Genomic DNA, 20,531 nt, shown 5'->3' on the forward strand with positions numbered 1-20,531 from the left:
AATTGTCTATTTTCTCATTTTTTAAATATCTTTGAAAATGTGTCATATTATAAAAACATGGGACAAACATCACTAATATGCAGACATTTCATTCAGTCCTAGAATAACTAAAGAGATTAATTAATGAAATCCACAACCACTCAAAAAGGATTGGTATAAAAATTTGCACAAGAAAAATCAAATCGTAATGCCTAGACTATAATGTGAAATTATATGAAAATTTCAAGTTAGTCGATTTCTATGATCTTAGTTGGCACTCCAGAGAAATAAAGAGCTAATGAGTGCTTAAAAATGCTTAGGGGATGACTGAAGATGACTAGGATGACAGACATCTGGGAAACAAGGGAGAATTACTTCCTTGGTTCATCAGCTATGGAGAGAAGCAAAGTACTTACAGGAGCAAAATGATGATTTCTTTTGAAAAAGAGAGTTAAGAATAGTACTGTATGCAACAAAACCATAAAATGTTTGAGTTGAAGAGATCTTAAAATTTCCTAGGCACACTAGTTACTTAACAAATGCTTGCTGAACTGAAATGAATTAACTAGAAAGAGAGCAAGCTATGTTACATTTGGGAAAATATTCTGTGCCTTCAATGAACCCAAACTGCTTTGAATCACAAAAATCACAGTATCTTGCCAACATCAATGGTCTTTGCTAATTTTATGACCCAGAAGGCAAAGGTACATGGTAGCTGTGAACAGAATGCAGAAAATAAGAAATGAGGGCCTCTGAAAGAAGAACCAGAGTACAGGATACCATCAAGGAATTCTATGAAAGAAAGAGAAGATGCTGCTCATATTTGGAGAGTCAAGGATGACAGGGAGATGGACAATGCTCCACTGACAGGAATGAAATGTTGGGGAAAAGTGAGGCAGGCCTCTTGCACTTGGCAAGGTCAAGACAGTGAACCCATCTGTTTTGAGTTTTTAGGACATGAACAAGAGTAATAGAGAGTATGCGGGCATGGGTGGGCTTCTATCTGCATCATAGGAGAGAACTCTCAAATCAATGATTCTTGTTCATAAGAGTAGGTCCTAAAACAATGAATCATCTACATCTACAAACCCAGAATAATTGGCACAGCAAAAAATAGTATAACACATGCAGACTTCAATATTATTGACTTAAGTACAAGAAGTAGTAAAAAACCACCAAGAATATGTATAACTACAAAATCAAGGAGATTTTGGTCTAGTCATGTAGTAGGAATAAAAGATAACAGCTTCTACTTACTCTGCTAGTAGGGGACAAGGTAGTGGATGGTGCTAAATTCAAAGCTTTTAGACCACCTATAAACATATCTTAACATTGATAGCCTAAATGGAATTGGAAGATCCTTATTTAACAATAGGTATGTCCACATTCTAGTGGAGGAACTGAATCATAAGAATGTTGACATTTATGTTATATAAATAAAACCAAATCACATAAAGAAGTTGAAGGTAAATGGAAAAAAGGAGGGTTCAAAGGCTCTCCCTGTAGACACAAAAAAAGGTACTGACAGAACTAGTTCTATTATGTACTCAAATACAATAACAAAATTTCATGGGACACTTGGCTTCCTCACACTTCAGTGCTCATGAGGAACATAAATCTCAACTACAGAAAATGAATCACAGAATCTCAGAGTTGGAAGGGACCTAAAAGGCCATCTAATCCAACCTAAACCTGTGCAAGAATCCCCTCTACAACATACCCAACAAGTAGACACCCAGCCTCTATATGAAGACTTCCAATGAGGAGAGAAACCCATTACCTCCGGAGGCAGCCTGAAAGTAGAAAGAATACCATTTTTGGATAGCTCTAAATGTTAGGCATTTTTTTTTTTGAAATAAAGTCTAAATCTCCCTCTTTCCAACTTCCCACTAGTTTCTGAATCTGCCTTCTTGGGGACAAACAGAATAAATTTAATCCCACCTCCACAAAAGGACCCTTTACATACTATACAGCTGTCATCCACCCTTGAGTTTTCTCTTTGTTGAGCTAAACAACTCTAGTTTCTACAACTAATTTATATGGCATGAACTTGAAATACTTCACTAATCTTGCTTCAGATGTGGTCTAACTAAAGAAGAGTACAATGGGTTTTATCCTTTCTTATGTCTAGAAACCATGCCTTTCTTAAAGTAGGCTAGGGTTGCATTAGCTTTTGTGATAGCCACATCATATTAATGACTTAAATTATGCTTTAAAATCCCTAAAAACTATTAGATATATTTCATACAAGTAATATCTAGCCATATCTCTTCATATCATCCTGTAATTATGAAGCTGCTATTTTGAACTCAAGTATAAGACTTCATATTTATCTCAACTGAATTTCATCTTAGATTCAGCTCAGTGTGCTAACCTGTCAAGATCAATTTGGATTCTATTCTTTCAATCAGTGCTTTAGCTATCTATCCTTCATGGCTACAGGTCATCTATAAATTTGACAAATATGCCCAAGTCATTGATGAAAATGTTAGTGCAGATCTCTGAAGCATTCCACTGAGGATCTTCAGCCAAGCTGATCTTGAAACATTAATTACTACTGAGTCTAGCCATTTAACCAGCTCTGAATTCATCTAATTATATAACTATCTGGCCACTATCTCTTTCCTTTTTCTGCAAGAATCCTAAAGGACATTTTATCAGGTATTTTGTTAAAACATCTAAATAAACTTCATATAAAGATGATGATGATGATGATGATGATGATGATGATGATGACGATGATGATAACTAACATTTACATTTCACCTTAAGGTTTACAAAGCCTTTTACAAAAATTTTATCATTTGATCCTCACAACTCTAATAAGACAGGTCCTATTATTACCCCTATTTTACAGATGGGGAAACTGAGTCTGAGAGGTTAAGTGACATGTCCAGTTTGTGTCTTGAGGCAAGACTGGAACTTAAGTCTTCCCAATTCCAGGTTCAATTCTCTATCCACTATATCACCTATTTATTTTGCATTCTCCTTTTCTTCCAATTAAGTAATGCTCATCAAAAAATGAAATATGATTAGCCTGATATGACTTATTCTAGATGAAGGTAGATGACTTTGAAAAGGTGATTTGTTCCAAAATTTTCCTTAGAAACTGAAGACAGGCTCACTGGCTAATTAATTTATACTCCATTCCCTTCCTCTTTATTTGAAAATTTTACATTTTGTTCTTTTCTAGCCCTGTGGTATCTCTCTTGTTCTTGATTTTTCAAATATCACTGATGATAGCTCAATTGTTACAACCACCAGGTTCTTTAGTACCTAAGGCTATTAACTCATCTGGGTCAGATAACCTGAATTCACCAAGGGTATATGTGAGCTTTTAATCATATTTTTATTTATCTTGAACATCAACCCATAGCTAGTTACTTCTGTTAAGACAATCCATTCTCCATGGCAGAAAAAAAGAGAAGCAAAATCTGAACCAAGCAACAGCTCTACCCATTTTCTCCAGTCAAATCATTATCACCTTTCTGGTGACAAAGATTTTCACATTAGTAAGCAAAAGTGCATAAAAGGAGACCCAATAAAAATGCACTGCAAAATGTGTCTTAGTATCAAGATATGTGCACATTAGACAGAAAGAAACCTCACATCAAGGTCATCACATGTTTTTCAATAAAAGAGCTAAACAAAAAAGACATGTTTCTTCTCTTGTCGGAAAGGGAATAGAATAGAGGTCTAAGCAACATAATACCAGTCATGCCCAAAGAACTGATTGTTTGGCAAATCTATACATTCTTCTCACAGAGGAAAAGTTATTTATGGGGAAGGGAGAAGAATCATTTGCCAGGGAGCAAAGTCAAAAGAAGCATGAATAAATATTTTAAAAAGAAGAGACTGAGATGGAGGTCTTAGGCATGAAGAGCACCAAATAACATAACAAATAACATTAGGAAATTTGATATAAAATAAAGATCGTCAATAACACATGTTCATTCTTCAGGAGAAATTTGGAAGAAAAGAGGGTTTATAACATTTAATGGGAAAGCAATAGCATATGGGAAAACTAATTAGCGAATTGTTAGAGGCCATACAATTGCCTGCAAAGTTATCTATAATACACTGCAGGGCACATCAAAAGCTAGTGGGACCAATACAGATAGGCAATCACAGAGCGGACATCACGGCTAAATTTGCAGCCAGATGTGGAGAAAAAGCTATATTTCACCTAACCTTAGTGGATAGAGATGAACTATTACAAGCCTATTCACAAAAGGAAGTGGAATACTGGAAGAAAAATCTTGGAGCCACTCTGGTGAATGGAGTCTGGATGTCAATCTCTGGAAAACCATTCTTGCCGAAATTATTGTACCACACTGCATGTGCAGCAGTTCATAGAAAAGGCCACTATGGAGTTTTAGGAGTGGTAGATACAATTTGCAAAAGCTGGATAGCAATAGTTGTGACTACAGAAGCAAAAAGAGTGTGTGATGATTGTTTCATATGTCAACAATACAACAAGGCTGTAATTAAGACAAGAGCCTTTGGAGGGAAACCTTTAGCATTCACACCATTTGAGTGTCTACAGATAGACTATGTCACAATGCCTAAATGTCAACAGTATAGGTACATTCTCGTGATAGTGGACAAGCTGACCAAATGGCCAGAAGCGTTCCCAGCTAAGAGAAACGATGCAGCTTTTGTAGCAAAGGTATTATTAAAGGAGCTAATTCAAGGTTCTCTATACCATCAGTAATTTCATCTGACTCTGGTAGTCACTTTGCACTTTGCACTCTGGTAGTCTATTTTTAAGGCAAATCTACCAGGTGTTAGGGATCAAGAGACACTTGTGTTCTATATATCGACCGTAGTCGTAGGGGGCCATGGAACAGACTAACCAATCTCTGAAATCGATGGTTGGAAAGCTATGTACAGAGAGTCATCTTAAATGGCCAGATGTTTTACCTATGGCACTTTTCTATTTGAGAAGCCAACCAAATAGTCAAACTCATTTGTCACCATTTGAACTATTATATGGTCAACAGCCATGGATGGGAAAAGCTCCACGAGACACTGATTACCTATCACATTTAGAGATTGAGTGCAAAATCTATGAGTATGTCACATTGTTAAAAGAGAGACTGGATGAATTACAAAACTCATCTCTAATACAACAAAGAGTACCTCTTGACTTTAGTCTTCATGATTATCAACCTGGAGATAAAGTATATATTAGAAACTTCACAAGAAAATCAGTATTACAACCAAAATGGTTAGGTCCTCATGAAATAATCTTGGTAACACCATCTTCAGTAAAGATTAAGAACAAAGATTCATGGTATCACTACACACACCTAAAGAAAGACCTCAGGGAAGCAAAGTCCTCATCAAGAAATCAGTCTGAAATGCAAGAAACAGAATCTTAGCTAAACAGGCAAGTCTCACTCACAAGATACAGAATCTGATATAGAAATAGAACCTCAAAGTAAGAAATCATACTTGAAAAAGCCTCAAACAAGAAAACATCAAGAAACAGATAAATATCAAGAACCTGATACTCAAATCACTGATTTAGATCAAGCAAAGTCCTCATTCATGTACGAAGATCAACAATTAAGTCTATCAGAAAGTAGTAGTGAAAAAGAAGAAACAGAATATTAGTTTAAACATTATATATTTACATCCATGACAAGTGCAAACATAAAGTCTCATGAAAGAATCTTGTGGCAACACAAAATTCTAACATAACATCATACAGCCATGCATTGGTTCCTGATCCACGGATTCTTCAATCAAGTCGATGACAGACAAGATGGGTTTCCAGCAAAGGAGAAGAGTGATGAAATCCTGAAGAGTTCCAGAGACATCAGGACATCAGGACCAGTGCAAGGACAAGAGGAGACATTGCACTGACAGACTGTACAAGGACCTGAACTGTGACAGCACTGTGACTGGGGCATCATCACCAGGAGACTCACAAGAAGAGAAGATCAGCAGATGAAGATTAGGTTTGAATAAGTGCAAGGGTTTCACACTCAGACACTAATCATAAGGGAAATGCACATATGGAATGCATGCAACAGAACATAAGCTGATTGTCAGAAGAATTCTGAAGAAGAAGGTGAGTATAAATCCAAACAGGATATGATAGGTCATGAGTCCAACACAGTCATGATAAAGTCACTTCACATGTACATAATGTATATAGTTGAAGAAACTACAATGACCCAAATGAGCAAGAGAGTTAAGTTTCCTTGCAAGGTCTAAAGTAGTCATTTCATGAGAACATCACATGAAAACCCTGTACATATGTAATATTGTTACTAACATATATTGCATAAGTCTACTAACCCGTAGGGAAAGGGTAGAGTAGGGATGTTCAAATTTTAGTTAGTATAGGGTCAGTGTAAAATAGTTATGAATGTTCAAATAGAATTGAAAGAATGTTAGGTAGACATTGTGTAGAGTAGGTTAGTTAGAAATGAATACTAATTGACTAACACGTTAACTCTAGTATAAGAATTACTGACAAACTAATCTTTCTAACTATAGATTAGGGAATAGAAATGTTAGTTTAATATGAGTTAGGAATGTTGTTTGAAGTTTAGTATTAGTAATATAGACAGAGTTGTTGCAAAATTTTTTGTCTAAGGTTAGGAAACAACATAGATGATTGTTTAAATGTTATGATACTGTTCATATGTTGTGTTAATGTTCAACTGATGTGTTCATGAAACTATTGTATTCAAATCCCACACATTCCCACAGAGAAACCTATCCTAAACCCTTGTCATTAGCTTTAGGCTAGTTAGTTAGTTAAGGCATTAGATAAGGTAGGATTTATTATTTTGGGAAGGGATAGTTAATGGGATAGGAACACATAGTTAAGATTAGAATAGTGTAGACATCATCCACGAACAAGAACAGCTGGAAATTTACAGGTTGAAATTTCCAAAAACAAAACGGCATTCATGTTATATTGAATCTCTGGGAGCTTGAAGTTCATCTTTGATTGACAGATAAGTCAGTTGGATAGAATGTTCCCAGGGAGGCATGGGAAAGGCAGGAGGGGGCAGTTGAGAACCCTGAGAGAAGTTCTGGGTCTTTGACCTGTGCTGAGGCTAGAGATCGGGGGATCCTGGTCTTGGAGTGAGAGGGTGCAAACATCTCTCTGCAAGCTCTTCCTGTCCTTGATATACCGTTATCAACCTGTACCTGACCACCACCTTGGTGTCTACTGTCCCTAGATATTAGGAGTTTCATCATCTAGATATCTAGGCTTCCCAGAGCCCAGGAGGGATCCGGGAAGTGGGCAGGAGACGAAGAAGAGGGTGGAAAGGGTGGATATATCTCAACTGTTAGGCTTAAGAAGAAGCTGAAGATTTCCCAGCAGTTTACCTACTCTGGTTTAGTCCTGGCCAGGCTGAACCAGAGGGAAGCTAACATTGTTTCTTCATTTGCCAGCAGTTGGGAGTTTCATTAGTAACAATTAAAGTAGGGTTTCCCATTACCCCAGTCCTTTACCCTTATCCTTCTTATTAATATATAAAGTCTAAAGTACCTTCCTAAATTGCCGGAAGCCATCGAGGCTGTGAGGTTAGCACGGCTACTCACAAGCTCTGACAATCCAGCACGGCAGGTTGTCAGGAGGATGGAGATTCCACACTCAAGTTTACCCTATATGATTCTTTTTACAGTGACATTCACTTGCATTGAAATTATTGCAATCAATATCCTTATCTAGCTCAAAGGAGACACAGAAAAACAATACAGGTTCATGGCAAGAACAATCACAGCCAAAGACTACCCACTATCCAAAAATAAACCCCTGTACAACCCCTTAGAGTATAGAAATTTCCCGTAGAATCAGCCCAGCAGAAAACCAGCAGTTAGTGAGTTAATGCAAGTTTCTAAAGTTCCCAGCAAGAAAATACCTGGCCTGAGTTTGTTCCCAAACTCCTACAGACCATAGAAACAGTGAAACACAAAGAAATTAAGGCAATGACAAATTAGCACAATCACCCTGCCAGAACTGTATTCTTAGAGATCCTATAACAGAAAAAACACCATGGGAACAAAACATTGGACCAGACTGATATTATTGTATCTTATTGGATGTCATCAACTACCATAACTATCTCCTTGATTGATGATGGGAATGAATAGTATAACATAACTATATACATAATATAATTAGTTAAAATATAATTAAATATTATGTTTAGCTAGGAACTGATGTACTTGTACCTTACGCATGGCTGACAAGAATAAGTTCAAACTAAGCCACCCTGTAATGAATAATTTTTGACAAGCTTGCTTCTTTGTTTAACCACAGTAAGATAATTAGCAAATGTCAATCTTGTGATGTTTCAAAAGTTAATATGTGATTTTGAATATATGGAAAAAAAACCTGCATGAGGTCATAAAGAAAAGAGGGTATAAAAATTAAAATCAACAGATGGCACTTCAGATCAGCCACTGCAAACCTACTCGGTCTCTGGCTCTTCTCACTCCATTTTCACTCAATTGTCCCGCCCCCAAGGGGAACTGGACTGCTGGTAACCCCCCAGCACTAAATCAGTTTCAAAGCTTGTTTGGGAAGGGAGATAACGCAGTCAGAATATCGTCATTATCCTAGCTGAAGAGCCCATATCAATATATTGATTAACCCCAGGTGGGTCCTGAAGGGATAAACCTCTTTGACCTGAAGGATCCTGCCTGGGCAACTGTTATGAAGGAGAAATGTCATCTTATTCCTCTCTGTACATCATTTCTACTACCTCAAATAGATACAAGGGACCTCCTTTAAATCTAACACACATCACAGAAATGTGTGACCAAAACAACAAGTGGGACAGTCATATAGAGGGACAGCAGAGATATATGTAGCTGTGATATTAAGAGATGCAGCATAAAGCATTGAAACATATAAAGAGACCAAGAGGATCTTTAGCACATAAGTGTTTTTTTGTGTAGTAGGATTAATGAGAAGACATAGACAAGAATAACACACAATGAAATGGAATGGGCTGTAAAAGAGTTGTCATGCCATTGAAATCAGAAACAATACATCAAGAATTCAAGACTCAAGTAAAATGAATGATTTTGATTATATCAAATTTAAAAGATTTTGTACAAACAGAACCAATGCAACCAAAATTAGAAGGAAAGCAACAAATTGGGAAAAAAATTTTATAACAAAACTTTCTGACAGAGGTGTAATTTCCCAACTATATAAGGAACTAAGTCAAATTCACAAAAAATCAAGCCATTCCCCAATCTTTCACATGAAGAAATCAAAACTATCAATAAGCACCACATGAAAAAATCTAAATCCCTCCTGATCAGAGAAATGCAAATTAAAACAACTCTAAGGTACCACCTCATACCTAGCAGACTGGCCAATATGGCAGCAAAGGAAAATGATAAATTCTGGAGGGGATGTGGCAAAATCAGGACGTTAGTGCATTTTTGGTGGAAATGTAAATTGATTCAGCCATTCTGGAGGACAACCTGGAATTATGTCCAAATTTAAAAGACTTTTGCCTGCCCTTTGATCCAGCCATACCACTGCTGGGTTTGTACCCCAAGAGATAATAAAGAAAAAGACTTGTACAAAAATATTTATAGCCATACTCTTTGTGGTGGCAAAAAATTAGAAAATGAGGGTATGTCCTTCAATCGGGGAATGGCTGAACAAACTGTGGTATCTGATGGTGATGGAATATTACTGTGCTGAAAAGAATGATAAACTGGAGGATTTCTATATGAACTAGAATAACCTCCAGGAATTGATGCAGAGTAAAAGGAGTAGAACCAGGACAACATTGTACACAGAGACGGATACATTATGGCACAACTGAATGTAATAGACTTTTCTACTAGCAGCAATGCAATGACCCAGGACAATCCAGACGAATTTATGAGAAAGAGCCCTATCCACATCAAGAGAAAGAACCATGGGAACAGAAATGCAGAACAAAAACATATGATCGATCACATGGTTCAATAGGGATATGCTTGGGGTTTTGGCGTTAAAGGATCATCCTATTGCAAATATGAATAATATGAATATCAGATTTGAACAATGATACATGTATAATCCAGTGGAATTGCTTGTCAGCTCCAGGAGGGGGGAGGGAAGAAGGGTGGGGAAAATCTTCTAAATAAATAAATAAATTTAAATTTAAAAAAATTGCAAGACTCAAGTATACATTATATAAATGGAATACTTGTACATAACTTCAACATTTATACCAAAGTAAGAGAATGTAAATCAAGGTAAGGATTTTCTCCTGTGAACCAAAACTCTGTAACAGAATTGTCAGGCCCATCAATTAAACAAGTATTTACAGAGTACCTCCTCTGTGACAAATATAATGAAGGATATAAAGGATTTTAAATGAGGAGAGAAATACAATTAGCAAGAATAATCAGGTGTGGTTTGATGTAATAATTAATTATAAGCAAAAGACAGGGAAAACATCAGTATGATTTCAATGTTATGGGAGAAAATTTCTACTCTCCTCATTTTTTTTCCTGGAAGGTTTCAGAAATGTTGGGAGAAAAACAAAATATACATGTGGCATTATTTTCTTTAAAACTTGAAAACAGTAGAAATCATCAACATTATTTTTTAATTATGACAAAATAAGCAAGATATTAAGTTTTCTAGACCTGGGTTTTCCCCCCTGTCAAGAAGGTTTCTTAGTATATTCCTTTATACTGTAAACTGCTTGAGAGAAGAGACTGTCTTTTGAACTCCCTTCCAAGTTTTTTATCTCTAGCACTTAACAGAAGTGCCTGGCACATAACAGGAACTTTAAAATGCTAATTGACTGTTGCAAATGAACATATTCTGATACTGATAAGAGGATGTTATTGTGAAGTTTACTACTGTGATATCTGAAAGATTCTGGAGGAGACATTATCATGGCTTAAGAAAAAGTTATTCCAAATATTTAAAAAGAAGAATAGAATCTCAAAATGAAAGACCAGTAAGTATAACTTTACTGGGTGTTGGCAAAATGAGATAGAGAAGATAAAGAAAATCATCTCAGTTATGATGAGCAGGATCACTTTTTGCATCAAATAACTAATTTTTAATTACTTAAAAGATTTTATGAAAACATAAAAAGTCTACTTGTTTGAGTTAAACTTCACCACTCCTTTCCATCTTAGCATTATTCTCTTATTTGGGGATTTGCTTCCAAGAAGATCAATTTCTTTCAAATGCTGGACAAATAGATGAAATGGAAGCAGATGAAACTAAAAGGGTAAGAGGTTGAATCATTCAATAGCCTTGACACCATGATTCAAAAGGGACTAATTTCAATTCAACAAGCATTATTAAATGGCTAAACCATGAAAAGGAATAAACTTCACAGAGAATTCTAAGCTGGGACCAAATACTTGAAAATATTGTTTAATATATTTGCAGTATCTTTTTCAAAACTAAGTCCCAAGTGTGTAGCAATAGCTAATTTTTTTCTGCAATGAATATTGAACCCAAAACCTTTAGCAATTTGTTATCTGACAAAAAGTCCTTTTCCTCTTTCACTTCATTTTCTTCTATACTAGTAACTGGACAAAGTCTCAAAAATTACAAAGAATGTCTGACAAAAGTACACTATTTTATTCAAATTTAGTGATGATAAAGAAAAACATTTTTAAATCTTCATGAATTTCTAGAATGGAACTCAAGATACCCTCATCAGATATTCTTTTAAATTCTAGACTTTAAGATATTCGATATATATATTCAAGACTTTTTATATTTTTCTCAAAATTATTAGATTCTCAAAAGCCATTAACCTAATTGAATGAAAGGTCCATTTGTTAATCATTACTATTGTGTAGAGTCCTGCACTTAGGGCTAGAGGTACAAATTAAAAACTAAGACAATCCATGCTCTCAAAAACATCACATTCTAATAGAAGCTCACAATTCTAAACACATGCAGAAAGTTTCCATGATACTTAAGGTACAGTAGCAAAGCAGATGGCCTACTTGAAATAACATCTAATGTGTCTTCTTTAATGTTATTTCCACTGATAAAATCATATTGGTTTATGATTTTGAACCATTTGACAAGGCCAAGGACTTTGTTGGCAAAAAATTCACCTGAAATGAATTTTCACTGTTGTTATTTTATTATGTTTTTCTAGTTTCTCCTAGAAATAAAACTTCCATAGAGATTTATAGGTTTGGAGCTTTAGGAATATTTCACAACAGAGATGGGGAACTTGAAGAATGGATATAAATTTAAACATGAAGGAAAAAAGATGAGGAATCATAAAGGAATGGATATTATGTATTAATATTCTAAGCACATATTATGAACTATTATATGTTATAAATTAATAAGTAGAACATGTTTCCTGTCATTCCCTATAACAAAATGAATAGACTCATACAACAGGTTTTGAATGGGTCTCTCTTTAAGGAAAAGGAGAAAAACACCCCAAAACTACAGCCAAGCTGGACTAATGAGAAAATGATCATACAATGAAATACTAATTCAACTATAATCACTATCCTTACAACTATGACTGTTACAAGCTAACATTAATGTGGTGCTTAAAGGCTTACTAAGTGCTTTTATAAATGTCTCATTTGGGCCTCACAACAACCCTGGTAGGGAAATGGTGTTTTTAATATCCTTCAGTTTACAGATAAGGAAACTGAGGCTGACAGACTTGCCTAGGGTCTGATAGTAATGGGTGTCTTGAGACTAGATTTGAACTCAGCTCTTCTTGACTCTAGAGTCAACTCCTTATCCACTAGATTAAGACATCTTAAAACCTTTAAATGTATGAATTTGTACATACGGACTATATTTAAATTTAACTTTCACAATAGAGTCACCTTTTTTATTTCATAAATTTCAGGGGAAAGGGGTAGTTTCCAATGAAGCTGGATAGAAAAGGATCGTAGACATGTCTTAACAGAACCTCTCATTTATTAAATGCTTGTTTCATGTAATGGCATTCTTGGAATATGGACTCACACTTCCTTCAATGACAAACCTTCCAAATTTTTGTAGCAACTTCTTTTCCCTTCCTTTCCTCTCTTATTCATTCACATCAAAAGATTAAAAAAAACCTCACTCCAAGAATAGCATTTCCAACCATTTCCAAACCTGCCATAAGAAAGAATTCTGCCATGTCCAAAGATATCACATTCCCCATTTTCTAGCACATTCTCTGTTCTTTTTCATACATGGCTCTACTCCTACAATTTGACTATTTCTTTGACCCAGAGAGTATTTTGCTGCCATGATCACACTTCCAACAAACACACACCATTTCTGAGATATTCTCTGCCAGGCTTAAACATTAATACTCAGAATACCGATCTCTGTAGACACTTAAGAAGTATATCTAACGAACAATTCCTTGCTGTTTATGTGCTATGTTTTTGTACACACAAGCAAAAAACAGATGATGGTTATCATTGAGTATTGAAGAATAATGCATCAATCCAAAAAGCATCATATAATGGTGATTTAGGAGAAGTAAAGGGAGAGCTAAACCAAAGGGCAAAGGGAGAAGAAAAAAATCCAATAATGCAATCCTACCAACTCAACTACTTAAATGTTTCTTCATCTGAAAATGAGAAAGTTGAAGTGGATAATCTCTATAGTTTCTACTTCTGAATGTATAATCCTCTCTGGGCCTCCTAGGCTAAGAATTTCAGACTCTACTGATAATCCACTAAGATACTAGTAATCTGAAAAGCTATAATAGTGTGTTATTCTGCAGAGATTTTAAATACCTGCATTCTCTTTCAATTCAAGCATTAAAGTGAATACTACATCTATGGCAATAATGCCAGGCACCAAAGATAGAATTCCAGTTTCTACCTTTGAAGAGCTTACAAATTAGATAAAGGAATATGAAGTATATATAGGTAACAAAATGATTAAGATTAGAGGGATCAAATGAAATGGCAAGAGTAATTCCAGCATTGGAATCACTGCTACTTGAGAGGACCAATGAAAGATTCATTGAAGAAGTAATACTTAAAATGGGTTTTGAAGAAGACAAGGGTTTCAATAAGGATAGGTAATAAAGGGTTTATATAGAGCTTTAAGGATATATGCACTCTTCTTCTGTGAAAGGAAATAATATTAAATAATACTGGGAAGGTGGTCAATGCTATCGTAAAGATTTAGTAAATGACACTATCCTGACTCAGGATAAGGAATTTATATTTTATTTGATGGGCAAGAGAAAGCCACTAAATTTTGGAGTTTTTTCAAATAAGAGAAGAATAAAAGATATGCTAATACAATAGCAAGAAAACAGTTAAGGTCAGAAAGAATATAAACATTTTGAAGTACTTAGGGTTATTTTGTGATTTCTTCCAAAAATGGTGTTAAAGATTCAATAGAATGAGAAAGTTGAAGTGGATAATCTCTGTAGTTTCTACTTCTAAATGTAAAATCCTCTCTTTGGGCCTCCTAGGCTAAGAATCTCAGACTCTACTGATAATCCACCAAGGAAGCTACAGCTGAGATTGAAGAATATGTTGACATTTCCTCCAAATTCTATGTTTAAGCCCAGTCTATAAAATTACCTTTTTAAATATAAATTCATAATTAAGCCCAACTAGCTTTATGCTACTTACCTTTTAGGATTCTTGCTATGTGATCGAGACCTAGATGAAGAAAAAAAAAAAAAAGAACTGTGTTTAAACTAAAGGCCATAAATAAGGAAAAATGGGAAAATATAACATTATAATGATATTTCTGACAATTATTTTTTTCCCCTTTCCAGATATAAAAGTGTACCTAAGGACACTTTTAAAGATACCCTTACCTTCTATCAGAATCAATACTGGTTATAGGTTCCAAAGCATTAAATGGTAAGGACAAAACAAAAGGAGTTAAGTGACTTGCCCAGGGTCATACATCTATAAAGTGGCTAAGACCAGGTTCTCAATCCACTCAGTCACCTATCTGTTCCCTACGGACACATTTTGATGACAATCCAGCAGCCTCCCATCTGGGAACCTACCTAGGTTACCTTCTTGGGAAATAACTCAATAGATTCCTCTTTTAGATTGGAATGGGACACAAAAATAAACATTTCTCCCTTCCTTTGAACTCTCCATAAATATTGTCAGACTAAAAGAAACCCTAGGTTCTAAACCTTAACTTTTAGTGCCACAGACCAGAATTTTTATTACTAGCATTATCACTCAAGGATATAAATGTTCTTCCTGAAGTAAAAGGTCATGAGATCTCCTAAAGCTCTAACTACTTTAAAACTGACTCTAAGATGTTCTTCCTTCAAATTCCACTGATAGATATGAATATTGGAGAGGAATCCAATTTCCCTCATCTCATATTGAAATATAGTGAATTTGATTTAAAAACCTTTGTAGCATGTTTATAATTATTTTTAAAACCAAAAGAAAATCTGAATCCCAAATTTGAGTACAAAAAAATTCCCAATAGAAGCAAAATAATTTCAAATTGGTACAAAGTTATTAGTCCTTATAAAAATTATAAGAAAGTTCACTTTCCTAATTATTTCTTCATCTCAAAAGATATTAAACTTTTCAAGCACTAAATGATCAACTAATTACATACTTACATAAAAAAGTTATTTTCTGAGGCATCTAGGTAGCTAAGTGGATAGAGAGTCAGGACTAGAGCCAAAAGATCCTGCGTTCAAATCTGGCCTCGGATACTTCCTAGCTGTGTGACCCTGGGCAAGTCATTTGACTTCCAACTGCTTAGCTCTTACTGCTCCTCTGCTTTGAAACTGATACTTAGTACCAATTCTAAGACAGAAGGGCTAAAAAAAAAAAAAAAAAAAAAAAAAAAAAAAAAAAAGCACATACCCTCTAGTGGATCTGTATTTTGATACTTTCATAACCTTTAAAATTTTTTTCGAAAAAGATTGGGTGTTACCATATCTTGCCAAGAACAGAAATGAAGGGACTATTCACAAGCCCACGGTAGGTCAGAACTTCTAAAGATATATTGGCCTCAGCCTCTCAAGTAGTTTGGTGTTTAGGACTTCACTATCACACCCAACCACATGCTTTACAGAAACAAAAAATTTAAGTTTAATAATAACCAAATTTATTTAGTTTTTCATGCAGGTTCCATACCTTCTCAACTTCTCTCTTTCTTCTCTTTCTCTTTCTTCTCGGCGCTTCAGGCGTTCCTGATTTCTTTTCTCTTGCTTCTCAGCTACAACTCTCTAGAAAAAAAATACACATTTGAGCAATGATGATTGTAAACTGATTGTAGTACAAAGTATTCTTTTTTGCCAAAATAAATTTCAATTTTTTCTTTTTTTTGCTTTTAGTTTATCAAGATCCCATTATATCTCTTCCTTAACTTCTCCCAGAGAGCTATCCCCTTATGAAAACTAAAAATAACTCAGCAAAACTAACCAATATATAGAAAAGTGACATCATATACAGTATAAGAATTTATTCTTAAATTATTCCACTGAAATGTATGTTTTATCTTGTATTGCCAATATGAGTTAAATTCTGTAAAATGAGTTCTAATATTATCCAAATACTTTATCTACATACTAAAAATATTATTTTACTTTTTTTGACATGACGTAGGAATTTGTAATGCTTTACTAGAGATCCACTATAAGAATTTTGTTTTCTCTGCTTTTTGGATGGTACAGGCATTAAGAGAAAGAGATGGAAGGGAGAAAAAAATAAATGCTTGATGAAACAAAATTTAATTTCAAAAAGAATATTATTTTAAGTAGGTCATAATAATCACTAGCATTTATACAGTACTTTAAGGTTTGCAAAATGCTTTACAAATATCATCTCATTTGATCATCACAACTCTAGGAATTAGTGCTATTATCCCTCCTCTTTTACAGTTAAAGGAAATGAAACTGAAAGAAATTAGTTTTGCCCATAGTTATAAAGCAAGTAAACATCTAAAGTGGATTTGAACTCGGGTCTTTCTGGCTCCAACACTCTATTCCAGCATTGGTGAATGTTTTCAGGATCACATGTCAAAATTGTAACTTAAAGAACCCCCACCTCCACCCCATTACCTCAGAGAGTGGAGGAAGTGCTCACATTGGGTGGCCGGAGGTGCAAAAAATGTCCTCAGGCACTGTGGAGAGGGGAAATGGAGCAGCCTTCTGGTGTCACCCCAGCCCCCATGCCACTATCTCACCAACATGGCTCTATTCATTTAATGTCTGTCTGTCTATCTATCTATCGCTATATCTATATATAATCTGCTAGAGATTAGAATCACTCAAAATTAGAAGAGTCATTGAGGGGGCAGCTGGGTAGCTCAGTGGAGTGAGAGTCAGGCCTAGAGACAGGAGGTCCTAGGTTCAAACCCGGCCTCAGCCACTTCCCAGCTGTGTGACCCTGGGCAAGTCACTTGACCCCCATTGCCCACCCTTACCAATCTTCCACCTATGAGACAATACACCAAAGTACAAGGGTTTAAAAAAAAAAAAAAGAGTCATTGAAGCCAGATGACGTTAAGCTCACATGAAATGGAGGAGCCCCTTCTATAATTCAAGTGCCCATTATATATAAGGTCAGTATCAGGCACTGGGAATATGTAGATATCACACAGAACCTACTTCTCAAGGAGTTCACAATTTAATAGTGAGAAAAACACATTAAGACAATTACAAAACTAAGTAGAAATGTGGTCCAAGGATAGTGCTATGAAAATCATCAATCTTACCAAAATTGAAACTTCTGAACTCCTAGTTTCTCTGGCTTTCTTCAAGTCCCAGTTAAAATCTTACATTATCCTGAAAGCCTTTACTGATTTCCCCCTTAATTCTAATTAATGCCTTCCCTCTGTTGATTATCTTCAATTTATCCTGTACATAGCTTGTTTGCACAAAGTTGGCTTTTTTTTTTTTTCCATTTTGTCTCTCTCATTAAACCATGAGCTTCTTGAAAGTCAGAACTGTCTTTTGCCTTTCTTTGAATCCGCCAGTGCTTAAACAGAGTTCCTGGCATAAGGAGGCACTTTAATAAATGCTTACTGATTGAAATTGTATCAATTCAGAGAGTTTAAAAAGGAAAATTGTATAAAGAGTATTAGAACCCAAAATACCTTTAACTCTTCAAGTTTCTCTCTTATTTCAATAAATCCCAGGTGTAGTTTCCCCCCAAAATGATCAGCTAGTCGCCTGTCGTTGTCATGAAGACCCAAATAAGCAGAGCATACTTCACAGACCCGAAGTTTCTGTTGTTGAAAGCTAGAGGCTGGCATGGAATTCCGGTAAACTTCCTTTAAAAAAAGAGTCATGTATAGCATCAATAGAGAAAAAAATTAATAAATTAAATGTAACATCTTCCCAGATGCTTTAGGAATTAGCCATATTCCATTATCATCAAATAAAAATAGTTTAACAAATAACATAATGATCATTTCAGTCATGAAACACGTTGCTTGTTTGCCAATTCTTGATTCTTCTTAAATCTGTATTGTCCCTCTTTCTGAAACGGTATTTTCAATGTTATCATTCTTCCTTACTGCCATATTGGCCAATCTGAGAGATGTGAGATAGTACCTCATAGTTGTTTTAATTTGCATCTCTAATCAAGAGTGATTTAAAACATTTTTTCATATAATTATTGATAGTGTTGATTTCCTCATATGATATTTTAATTTCTAATACAGTAACTATCAAGTCTATAATGCACATTTAAAAAACTCTTTGGTATTTATAGCTGCGCTTTTTGTGGTGGCAACAAATTGGAAAAGGAGGGGATGTCCTTCAATTGGGGAATGGCTGAACAAACTGTGGTATATGCGGGTGATGGAATACTATTGTGCTAAAAGGAATAATAAACTGGAGGAGTTCTAGGCGAACTGGAGAGACCTCCGGGAACTGATGTAGAGTGAAAGGAGCAGTGCCAGAAGAACATTGTACACAGAGACTGATATACTGTGGTAAAATTGAATGTAATGGACCTCTGTACCAGCAGCAATACAAGACCCAGGACAATTCTGAGGGACTTATGGCAAAGATGCTACCCACATTCAGAGGAAGGACTGCAGGAGAGGAAACATATAAGAAAAACAACTGCTTGAACGCATGGGTGCATGGGTCGGGGTGGACATGATTGAGGGTGTGGACTCGAAACTANCATCAGCCATGGGTGGGGGGAGTGCGGGGGGGGGGGGGTGAAGGGGATAGGAGGAGCATGAATCAGGTAACCATGTTAAAAATGTATATTAATAAATGTTAAAAAAAAAAAACCTTTTGGGGTCTATAACATCAGCAAGAAATCTAGATTGTTCTGGTGGAAGTAGATTAAACTGAAGAGTCAAAATATTATGCATACAGAAGCTACTTCTGGCTTCCTGATTTATATAAAAATCTTTTTGTCAGGAAAAAAAAAACTCTTTGGATGACAGGATGGTTTCATAAAAACCTGGGAAGACCTATATGAACTGATGCAAAGTGAAGTAAGAAAAACTAGGAGCTCACTATACACAGCAATCAATATAGTAATGATGATCAAATGTGACTTACCTACTCTGTTTAATACAATGAACCAAGACAATTCTAAAGGACTCATGATAAAAAAAAAAATGCTATCTACCACCAGAGGAAAAAACTGATAAACTGAGTGCAAACTGAGGTATAATTTTCTTACCTTATTTTTCTTGGTTTGTTTTTTTTTGGTTGCTTTTTTTTTGGTGGCATAGCTAATATGGAAATGTTCTCCATGATTTCACATGGAAAATTTATATCATGATTTCACATGGAAAATTTATATCATGTGGTTTGGCTTTTCAATGGGTTGGAGTGGGGATGGAAGAAGAGAATATGGAACACCAAAAAAAAAATTTTTTTTAATGCCAAAAATTGTTTTTAAAAATTATTCAGGAGTGGGGGAGAATCCTCAATAATTTTTTAAGTGTAATGGGGTCCTAAGACTAAAAAATTTGAGAACCTTTGGTCTATCCTAAATAAATTATATTTAAACAATAATTGTATTAGTATAGAAAGGATTCTGTACTGAATAGGTACAGATGTGCAGTGGGGTAAAAAATATTGGTGAACTGCAGGGCCTTTTTCTTTAAATATACATTGTCTGAACACTGACATAAGTAAAAATTATACTAAGTAACTAATAGTATTCACAACTGCATGCAGGAGAGTTAGGATACTATGCAGTTTCCTGTTGATAATAAATTTATTTGGTATTGTAAAGATCCATTTCTCAATTTCCAAGTAGTATTCTTTTCCAAGTAGTAAAGGGACGGATTCAGGAAGACCTGACTTTAAATCTGGCCTCAGACACTTTTTTCTTGCTTGAACCTGGGCAAGTCACTTGACCTCTGCTTTAAATTCTCTGCAGAAGTAAATGGCAAAAAAACACTTCAGTATCTTTGAAAAAAAAAAAAAAAAAAGAAACCCACATAAACAGTATTGGCCTGCTATGTACGGTCCAGAGGGTCAAAAAGAATCCGTCACAACTGAACAATAAGAACTGAAGAATTCTGTTATAATTCCTTGCCTACTTCAAGCTGACTCTAAATGGTCTTGCAATTTTAATTTTTTAAGGAATAATGTGGTTTTAAACAAAAGAAATCTTCACATAAT

At 35.2% G+C, this 20,531-nt stretch overlaps 1 protein-coding gene across 4 annotated transcripts in view; it reads right to left on the bottom strand.

Annotated features, from left to right (window-relative positions):
- The window catches only part of LOC123249702 (putative RNA-binding protein Luc7-like 2), a 77,193-nt gene that overhangs the window by 10,699 nt on the left and 45,963 nt on the right, over positions 1 to 20,531 (bottom strand). For all 4 annotated transcript variants that reach the window (XM_044678834.1, XM_044678833.1, XM_044678836.1 and 1 more), the window contains 3 exons: positions 18,026 to 18,202; positions 16,063 to 16,154; positions 14,569 to 14,598 (listed from right to left, as the gene is read on the bottom strand). In XM_044678834.1, coding sequence (XP_044534769.1) covers positions 14,569 to 14,598; positions 16,063 to 16,154; positions 18,026 to 18,202 — 299 coding nt within the window. The remainder of the gene's footprint in view (positions 1 to 14,568; positions 14,599 to 16,062; positions 16,155 to 18,025; positions 18,203 to 20,531) is intronic.

This window comes from Gracilinanus agilis, chromosome 5, assembly GCF_016433145.1.
Source record: "Gracilinanus agilis isolate LMUSP501 chromosome 5, AgileGrace, whole genome shotgun sequence".
In the NCBI taxonomy this organism is placed as follows: domain Eukaryota; kingdom Metazoa; phylum Chordata; class Mammalia; order Didelphimorphia; family Didelphidae; genus Gracilinanus; species Gracilinanus agilis.